We start from the raw sequence: 10,378 nt of genomic DNA, 5'->3' as shown, positions 1-10,378 counted from the left end.
AGCTGAATGGATTGGCCAGTCAGCATCCAATATGGAGAAGTACTCTAAGGTAGATTTCTCTGCTTGGGCCACCTCATAGATTGTTGGTGCCAAATGACTAAACCATGGTCCCATCAATTGTGGTTAGAAGGGGAAGTCACATGGTACCATGCCTGACAACATGTGTGTAAAGATCGGCTTTCAGTCCACTTTGTGGTGTGTATCAGTTAGCCTTAGCTGTGTAACAAACCACTCCCGAATTTCATTTGCTTAAGATAACAACTATATTATTTTGTTCATGATTTTGTGGGTTGGTTAGACATTGCTTCTGGTCTAGTCCAGCCTGGATGGTCTCTGGTGAGCTCTTTCATGCATTTGTGGACAGTTGGTGGGTCAGCTGGTTGCTGGATGATCTAGCATATTCTCACTCCTCATCTGGAAGGTTGGCAACCAGAGTGGTGGATTGTTGATTGGTGAGCCTTGGCTCTCTTCCACATGGCCTCTCATCCTCCAGTAGACTAGCTTGGGCTCATTCACATGATGACCTTGGGGGCTCAAGTTCAGGAAGAGAGGGCAAGCCCCAATATGCAAGCACTTTTCAAATCTCTGTTTCCATCCTGTTAGCTGTTGTTCCAGTGGCCAAAGCCAGCCACACAGTCAAGTCTAGAGTCAGCATGGGAAGACTACACACCAAGATGGGGGAATTCTTGCATCTGTTTGTGCAAATATTCTGTCACTTGCAGAATACTTGTGGGCACATGAAATGCTCAAAATTTCAGGGACGTCTCTTGGATTCAGGATTTCAGTTTAACATTCAGACACTTTTCACTTCAGCTCAGCTGACAGTGATAGGCCTACACCCTCTTTCATTTGTCATTCAGAAGCAACATTTTGAGTATCACGTGAGCAAATATTTTGAGTCTTACATGGAGGGGCTAACTGCCTGCACACCATATCTGAGTGATTATTTGAATATTTTATTGCACTGGCTCTAATTAATTTATAAAATAAATGGGACACCAAAAAAGGAAAATATTTATGTTAGGGATAATAAAGCTATGCCTCATAAATGCAACAAATCAAGATAAGGATTAAATCACTAGGGGTGTATTTGGACTTGATAAACTAGGGTTTTGGGGGGAGGAGCCGTATTTGTGCTGGCTCTTTCAGAGATTCTTCTAATATGAGCAAGAAGAAAATTTCGGGACACCATGCTAATGGAACAAATGAAGAATTTCAACAGCCAAGTAGATGAGTGTAATTATGTTGGGTGACCCTATCTCAAAGTCCAAGAATGTGGATATGTTGTTTTCTCAAGATGGTAAACTGAGAAGCGATACCTTTATAGGGAACTGGGTGATACATAGAAACACTAGCACAGTGGGATACACTGTCTCACAGTCTGGCCTTCAACTTTCTTTCTAAGAAGTTCACCAACTAAAGGAGCCTGCCCAATGTTGGATCCATTTTCTTTCTTTTTTTTTTTTTTAAGATTTTATTTTTATTTATTTATTTGACAGAGACAGCCAGCGAGAGAGGGAACACAAGCAGGGGGAGTGGGAGAGGAAGAAGCAGGCTCCCAGCGGAAGAGCCTGATGTGGGGCTCGATCCCAGAAGGCCAGGATCACGCCCTGAGCCGAAGGCAGACAGACGCCCAATGACTGCGCTACCCAGGTGCCCCGGATCCATTTTCTTGATGTAGAAAGAAGTTGGCGGCACTCTCCGTTAAGGGATTTTCTGCACTGAACACCGTCGGCATTTCCAAATTCACTCTTTGAGGCACTTTAATGTGATCCACCCTAATGTAATGCACTAAGTAGCCCAAATGAAAAGAGAACTAAGGGACCCTGCATTTTGCAAACTGCCCAATCAACACCCTAAGTCTTCTCATGCACTCACAAGACTCCTTGAGAAAGTGGAGCTCAAGATAAGAAGTGATGTACTTCCTTCTTTGTTAGCTTTGAGAAGCTACTGAACTGGGCACGAAGCAAGAACTTTTCATCTTGTGGGTAAGAACGGATTAGTGTCTTTCAAGAGAAAATAGAAAATGTTTCATGTGTGATGCTGGGTCTAGAAAAATGTCTGATACTGTAACAATGTTCAAGGGGACCTCCTTTTATGTCCTGTGGCTTTGTTTTTGAAAGCTGCTCTATGGGCATCATTTACAGCTTCTGCTTGGGCAATGTGGGTATTATGTGGTGCAGAACACACTGAAATGCTTTGGTATTCTTGACAGAGATGGTGAATTGTGTATTAAGGAGCTTAAGGTGAATTAAAGTACAGGCATACCTTGTTTTACTGTACTTCACAGATACTGCATTTCTTTCTTTCTCTCTTCCTTTTTTTTTTTTTTTTAACAAATTGAAGGTTTACATCAAGCAAGTCTACTGGCACTATTTGTCTGACAACATTTGCTCACTTCATGTCTCTGTGTCACATTTTGGTTATTCTTGTGATATTTCAAACTTTTCATTATTATTATATTTGGTGATTTGTGATCAGTGATACGACTCTGAAATCTCAGATGATGGTTAGCATTTTTCAGTAATGAAGCAACTTTTCATTAAAGGATGTACATTTTCTTTAGACATAAGGCTATTGCATACCTAGTACATTACAGTATAATGTAAACATTTTTTATATGCACTAGGAAACCAAAATATTTATGTGATTCGCTATATTGAGGGAGTCTGGAACCAACCCTGCAATATCTCTGAGGTGTGTCTGTAATAAAGTTTCAAGAAACAGAGTCTGAAGCAAATGTAGCATAGAATCAATTTGCTATTAAAAATGAAGAAAACAAGACCTAGAAAGAGAATAGGTTTACCAAGGTTGCACGGTGAATTGACAAGCTTTGTCATACACCACACGCCTCACCCTCATGATAAACACATCAGCACAGTTCACTGTCAAAGGATTGTATATTTTGGCCAAAGTGACCTACTGTCCAGGTCAGGGTTTTTCCAGCTGCTGTGACCCGCTGGTGGGGGAGCAGGGTCATGAAACCAACTTGATGGGTAATAACTAGTATTTGAAAATAAATTAAAGGGACTACAATCATAAAATATCAAATGCAGCATACTGATTTGTGAAACTTGGTTGAGTTCTCTCTCTCTCTCTCTCTCTCTCTCTCTCTCGGATGTAAAATGTATTTCTTACAGTGGGTCACCCTCAAAAATCTGGCCAAGGCAGCATTGCTAGATATGTAATGAAAGCCAGACACAGAAAGACAAATACTGTATGATCTCGCTTATATGTGGGACTACAGTGCTCAAATTCATAGAAGCAGAGGGTAGAATGGGGGCTGTCAGGGGTTAGGGGAAACGGGAAGTGATGGTCAAAGGGTATGAAGCTTTGGTTACGCAAGATAAGTAAGTTCTGGAGATGTACGATACAACACGAAGTCCATAGCTAATCCTACTGTAATTGTATACTTCAAATTTGCTGAGAGGATAGATCTTATGTTAGATATTCTTACTGCACACATACACAACTAACCACAGAGGGGCAGGAGGAAACTTTGGGAGGTGATAAATATCTTTATGGCCTTGATGGTGGTGATGGTTTCATGGGTGTGTACTTATGTCCAAACTCATAGAGTGGTACACATTGAATATATACAGCTTTTTATATGCCCATCATACCTCACTTTACAAAGCTAAAAGACCAAATCAGCATTGCTAGAGGTCTTGGCAGTTCTGAAAAACATCATCACCTCTTTCATAAAAAACATGGAGCACTGGGTGTTACACGCAAATAATGTATCATGGAACACTACATCAAAAACTAAGGATGTACTGTATGGTGACTAACATAACATAATAATTATTAAAAAAAAAAGAGAGAAAAAAAATACTCACTTTAGTTAAACCAGTTTCCAAACAGGCCTCTGAAAAAAATCATCCTCACCTAGACACAATTTCTTTTTCTTTTTTTAATTTTTCAAGTAATGTCTATACCCAACATGGGGCTTTAACTCACTACCCTGAGATCAAGGGTCACATATGCTACCTACTGAGCCCTGGACACAATCTCTTTGCAGTATATTCTGTAATAGGTTTTCGGAAGGGAAGAGAACCAAGAATCAAAACAGGGAAACGGATGTTGAAAGAAGGGAGTGCATCCAGGAAGTGATCAAGCATAAGTTCTCGAAGATGCCCACGTACAGATTTTGACTTGCAATTAGGCGGTATTGTCCATTGCAGAGACTGCAAGCTGGTGGCTCAGTGGTTCTGCATTTGGGGAAAAAGTGGAATTGAATATCTCTAGATGGACCCCAGGGTTTTCAGTTCTCCACAGTCTTCCTTGCTTCCCCAAAATGGCCTTGCTTATTCTTGACATGTTTTGCACCCGTGAGGCAGTGGGGCTTAGGATCATGGTGCAAGGGTTATACGCAGGCTTTGGACTCAGCCTGACTTTTCCAGTCTTAGCTTTGCCTTTTGCTAGCAGCGTCACCTGGAGCAAGTGATAGAATCCCTTTGAGTCTCAATTTCATCCTCTGAAAAGTGGGAAGATCCTTTTCGATCTACATTATAAGGCAGTTGTGAGCTTTCAATGAAACAATAGTGTCAAAGCACTTAGTAAGGGACTTGGCCCACCACAGAAAATCCATGAATGTTTTTTGGAAGTGAGAATAGAAGGTTAAGAGAAGTATCTGTGCAAAATTTGATTTACATGCTAGAAGCCAATACATAACGTGTGACTAGCCTGTTCAGGCCATTGGGACTAAGATTTTTCTGGGATGGGCCTTTTCAGGCCACTGCTTTGTTTTGGGGGGAGCTTCACAGAACCCTGTTAATTCTCAACACCACTTGATAATGGATCGGTCAGTCCTTTTTTTTTTTTTTTTTATAATGATTTTTTATTTTATTATGTTAGTCACCATACAGTACATCCCCGGTTTCCGATGTAAGGCTCGATGATTCATTAGTTGTGTATAACACCCAGTGCACCATGCAATACGTGCCCTCCTTACTACCCATCACCGGCCTATCCCATTCCCCCACCCCCCTCCCCTCTGAGGCCCTCAGGGTCAGTCCTTAACACAGAAAGTCATGTTATAACTAGAGTCAGGAAAGGCATGGGAGACCTCCATGGCCACAGTTGTCATCATCATCACTGTTATCACTATAACCACCATCTCCACCATCACTACCACCATCATGACCACTATCACCATCACCACCATCCCCACTGCCACCATCATTAACACTGCCATCACCATCACCTCCACCACCACCATCATCATCACCACCACCACCATCACCACCATCACTATAACCATCATCACCACCACCACCATCCCCACCATCTCTATCATCAGTATAACAACCACCACCACCACCACCATCATCACCACCATCCCCACCATTTCCATCATCAGTATAACCACCACCACCACCACCTCCACCACCATCACCACCACTGCCATCACTACCATCATAATTACCATCACTACCACCATTACCACTATCACATCACCACCACCATCATCATAACCACCATCATCATCATCACCATAAGCACTACCATCATCAAGATTATGATGTTATTATCACATCCACCATCATCACCACTATCACTGTCATCACCAAAACCACTCCCTCCACTCCCACTACCATTTATACTATTTTCACCATTACTGTCATCACCATCATTGCTGTCACTTCCACCTTCACCATCACCATCACGTCCACCACCACCACCATCATCATATCCTGTCCCCATAACAGTTAACTTTATCCAGCCCTGTCACATGCCAGGGAGGTGCCACATGCTATGAAAGGTCATCTTCACCGCATCGACACAACATTATTAGGAAGTATATGCTCTTTCTTAGAGCCATTTTGCAGATGAGAAAACAAGCCCAGAGACAAAGTCACCACCTCGGAGTGATTGGACTAGTACCTGCCGATCTGTAATCCAAACTCGGGTTTTCCTGGGCACTGAGTTATGTTCTCATCTAACGGCCTATGGCCAACAGCTAGCCGTGGGTGACGTGTTGAGAGAATTGCCCCACAGGCAGACCCCTAAAGATTCCAAACTCAGAGATCAAAGCAGAACCTACGTATGAAAGTAGGGGCAGGGAGAAGGGAAGGACCTGCCAAGAGAATCCATTTTTCAGCCATTTAGTTTCATCTTCTGTGAAAATACTTCACTATTGTTATTATTTTCTTATTGCTAAAGTAATGTATAAAATGTAGAGCTAGTTAAGTAAAAGGAAATTTAAATCACTCACAATGCCATTCCGTTAACATTTATAGAAACTCCTTTACACGTGAGATCACATATTTTGCTCTCTTACCTGCTTTTATCCCCATGCTAGATGACAATCACCTTCCATGTCATGTCGGAGCCTCCTACATGATTTTTATTGATAATATCTAATTATTTGCATTACACATCTTTAAAGGCTGCCTCTCTTACATCTTATGTAAGAAAGCATTTTATCTTTAAATGCTCCCACTTACATTTTATGAAACTGTTTTCTTCAAATTCTGTAGCTATATCTTCCTCATTGGTGCCTTTGTCTTCACTGGCCCCACATCTGATGGTTTAACAGATTTGCAGGGCAGGTAGTCTTTGCTAACGTGCACTGGAGGTTTTATCCTGAGGACAGTGCTCATGGCATTACCTGAGGACAGTGCTTTTTACATTTCAAAATGATATCCACAGAGCAAACACTAACAGCTTAGAGTCTTCTTTGAAAGTCTCATTTTTGTGACGTGCAGCACTTCCATTTTTTTCTCCAAGAAAGGACTTGAATATGAAATATCTTCACTTGCTTCAAAATTCAAATGACACCAAAAGGTGAAATGTGAAAAAGTCTCCTTGCTCCTGCTTCCCAGTGGCTCAGTTTTCAAAGGCAACCAACAGGTGTTAGGAGTTCCTTAGGTGGCTTCCAGGAAAATTTTATGCAAATGCAAAATCATAATTTGTATATACATGCATATGCATTTATATGTTGTGCTTAGGCATGTATGACCTTGTGCAGGTGTAAGTACACACATACATAACTGTATAGAGAATAGCTCACATTTGTGTCTAGTTTCCCTGTTGTGTAAATATATTATAAATGTATGTATGCGTGTTTCTAATTGTGTATAGTGTGCTAATGTCTTCCTTATCATCTCCCCATCTTTCACAAATGCTGGCGTACATGCTTCTGCCCCGTGGGATCTATCCATCCACTTAATGAACAATATATCTTTAAGATAACCCCCCCTTTTTTATTGTGGAACTTCTCAAACATACACGATTATAGCGACAATGGCCTCAGAAATCCCATAGACACTTTACCCGGTTTTAGTAATCAATGATCAATACCTGCCCAAACTTGGATCAAATGTATTCCCTCTTGGGGCGCCTGGGTGGCATAGCAGTTAAGCGTCTGCCTTCGGCTCAGGGCGTGATTCCAGCGTTATGGGATCGAGCCCCACATCAGGCTCCTCTGCTGGGAGCCTGTTTCTTCCTCTCCCACTCCCCCTGCCTGTGTTCCCTCTCTCGCTGGCTGTCTCTTTCAAATAAATAAACAAAATCTTTAAAAAAAAAAAGTATTCCCTCTTGCTCCCCAAACCATTCCCTCACTTCAATTATTTTGACATAAATTCTACATATCATATGATTTTGCCTGCAAAATTTTAGTATATCTCTCCAAAATATCAGGACTCTGTGTATGACTACTTTATCATTCCTACAGTTTCCTCTGGAGCAACTGTCTGAGTTGACAGATAAGGAAACGGAGGTTGAAGTATCATATTCATGAGAATGAACACCATTCTTTAGTGCTGTCACATTGCCAGGCTTCAAACATGTTTAAAAAATTCCATTTGAGGGGCGCCTGGGTGGCACAGCGGTTAAGCGTCTGCCTTCGGCTCAGGGCGTGATCCCGGCGTTATGGGATCGAGCCCCACATCAGGCTCCTCTGCTGGGAGCCTGCTTCTCCCTCTCCCACTCCCCCTGCTTGTGTTCGCTCTCTCACTGGCTGTCTCTATCTCTGTTGAATAAATAAATAAAATCTTTTAAAAAAAAATTCCGTTTGATTTGCGATCCAGTAAGACACGGCAGTTGGTTGATGTATTTCTAAGTCTTCTAAAATCTAGATCTCCCCTATGTTTCTCATCTCTTAAATTTTTTGAGAAGGGTGAAGAAATTGGATAGTATGTCCTGTGGAATTCCTTGCAGTCTGAATCTTGCTGGTTGCACCAGACTGGGAGTTTCAGTTCCAGCAGGATATATGTTCCACGTTTGATGGGTTGTAATCATGTTTCCTATGATCCGCTCTCCTTCGATTATCCTTTCCTTGAGATCATTTCCCAGAAGTGGACTTGTCAGGTCAAAAGATGGGCAGAAATTAAAGGGTTTTGAGAAGCATCGGCCACCTGCCCTCCGAAGTCGGTGACCATCCGAAATTGACTTTCATGGGGCTTATTCATTCCAGACATCCTTGCCACATCCTGCTTGAGAGCGCTTCTTGTTGCTCCTGGTATCTCAGTGCAATGGGAAGCAGGTGCCTGCCCTTGCTCTCAGGTGAGTCCAACAAAGAATTCTCTCTTCTGCCCATGACCCCAGCATCCTAGGTTGGGTTGCTCCCCCCGGTTTGGCACTTTGTACAGAAATGACTGTGTGCACCAGTCCTATTTAGAAACTCTCACGCTGAGTCTCTTAGCTGCTGTCCCCAAGCAGACCTGAGACAAAGACTTGGATGTAAGTAGTTTATTTGGGAAGGGATCCCAGGAGGCACAAGGGAGGGAGTGGAGGATGCCAGACTGGGAAGAGACAAGAGCAGATGGGTGTGTGTTAACAAGGAGTTACCCTGTGGGTAAGTGGTACTCAATCCTGTTGGGGCATCTCCAGGAGGGAACACCTTACGTGCCTTAGCAGGGCAAGGAGGCTGGGCTATTTACCGGCGGTCCTCATCCCTTGCTGCTAGAGAGCCACTCCAGCATAACTCCCAAATATTTTAGGCTTGTCCCCCACAGGCTGCAGAAAATGCCCTCTTACAGGGAGACAGTTATTTGCATGCACAGGAACCCCCTCTGGGGAAGGCAAGAGGGGACACTTCAAGGGTCTGCTACACTGATCAACCACCACCCAGAGGGTCCGCATCTGGAGTACTGTAGCTTATCCAGCCAATGACCTGGATCTACCCACTCTTCTGCTCTGGAATTTTGGGTCTTCAAGGTAATACAAAAATATCACAGGAGGACTCAAATACAGTTTAAGGTAGGTTTGTTAAGGAGATCGTATGAGCAAGCATGTGACGTCCAATGCTCTATGTCAGGGACGGGCAAACTTTTTCTATAAAGGGCCAGATAAGGACTGTTCTCAGTTCTGTGGGCATTTGGTCTCTCTCTGAACTCACCAGCTCTGCACGGCCACGTAAGAGCAGCCCCAGGCGTTCCTCAGACGGACCGGCATCTCTGTGTTCCAAAAAAACTTGATTTATAGACATAGGAATTTGAGCTTCGTATCATTTTCATGTGCCATGAAATCTTGACTGTTTTTAGCCATGTAAGAACTGTGAAAACCATTCTTGGCTCACAGGCCATATAAAAACAAACATTGGTCTGGATTTGGCCTGAGGGCCCTAGTTTGCTGACCCTCGCCCCATAGGAATCAAATACTTCTTTTTGTGGAGAAGGCATTCACAGGGAAAGTACGGATGTTTGAGCATCATTTGACTTACAGAAATGGCCATGTCATAGGATTCAGCCCAATATCATGAATCCTTCTAAAGGTGATGTTTTTGTCAGTTCCCATGATACAGAGCACAGTAAATACTACAGAGGGCATAGGAAGAGCAGGTGTTGACCTTGTCCCGGGGACTTGTCCTGGTCTATGATAATCCAAATGGGCCATAGGCAGATTTCTTACTCCTCCCTCTTCTGTGTGATACAAATCCCAATTACCTCGATTTTACTTGTCATACTTAAACCATCTGGGGGCTAGTGTTAGCTGTGAAAGTGGATGCCTCCAGATTTTTCTAAAAAAGATTTTATTTGGGACACCTGTGTGGCTCAGTCGGTTAAGTGTCTACCTTCGGCTCAGGTCATGATCTCAAGGGTCCTGGGATTAAGTGCCACATCCGGCTCCTTGCTCAGCAGGAAGCCCGCTTCTCCCTCTGCCTGCCACTGCCTTGGGCTCAAGTCATGATCCCAGGGTCCTGGGATTGACCCCACAGAGCAGAGAGCCTGTTTCTCCCTCTCCCTCTGCCTGCCACTCCCCCTGCTTGTGCTTGCTCTCTCTCTTTCTCTCTTTCTGTCAAATGAATAAATTTAAAAACTTATAAATAAACAAAAAATAAAACATTTTATTTATTTGAGGGAGAGAGAGAGAGTGCTTGCACGTGTGAGTAATGGGGAGCGGGTAGGGGTAGAGGGGGCGGGAGAGGGAGAGA

General features: G+C 43.1%; 1 protein-coding gene across 13 annotated transcripts in view; it reads left to right on the top strand.

Moving 5' to 3' along the window:
• The first annotated feature begins 1,588 nt into the window (after positions 1 to 1,588).
• LOC103681715 (putative adhesion G protein-coupled receptor E4P) overlaps positions 1,589 to 10,378 on the top strand; it is a 43,045-nt gene continuing 34,255 nt past the window's right edge. For 3 of the 13 annotated variants that reach the window (XM_040629462.1, XM_040629460.1, XM_040629454.1), the window contains exons 1-3: positions 1,589 to 1,988; positions 8,420 to 8,508; positions 8,946 to 9,204. Coding sequence is in view for 3 of the 13 variants with exons in the window: in XM_040629459.1 (XP_040485393.1) it covers positions 9,114 to 9,162 (49 nt within the window). In the remaining 10 variants the exon portion in view is untranslated. Of the gene's footprint in view, positions 1,989 to 8,419; positions 8,509 to 8,945; positions 9,205 to 10,378 lie in introns of those variants that run through there. The other 10 variants (XM_040629464.1, XM_040629456.1, XM_040629459.1 and 7 more) reach the window with 9 other exon arrangements.

This window comes from Ursus maritimus, unplaced genomic scaffold (genome assembly GCF_017311325.1).
Source record: "Ursus maritimus isolate PB19 unplaced genomic scaffold, ASM1731132v1 scaffold_14, whole genome shotgun sequence".
Taxonomy (NCBI): domain Eukaryota; kingdom Metazoa; phylum Chordata; class Mammalia; order Carnivora; family Ursidae; genus Ursus; species Ursus maritimus.
Note: the sequence above shows the minus strand (reverse complement) of the source record. Positions and strands in the feature narration are given on the sequence as shown.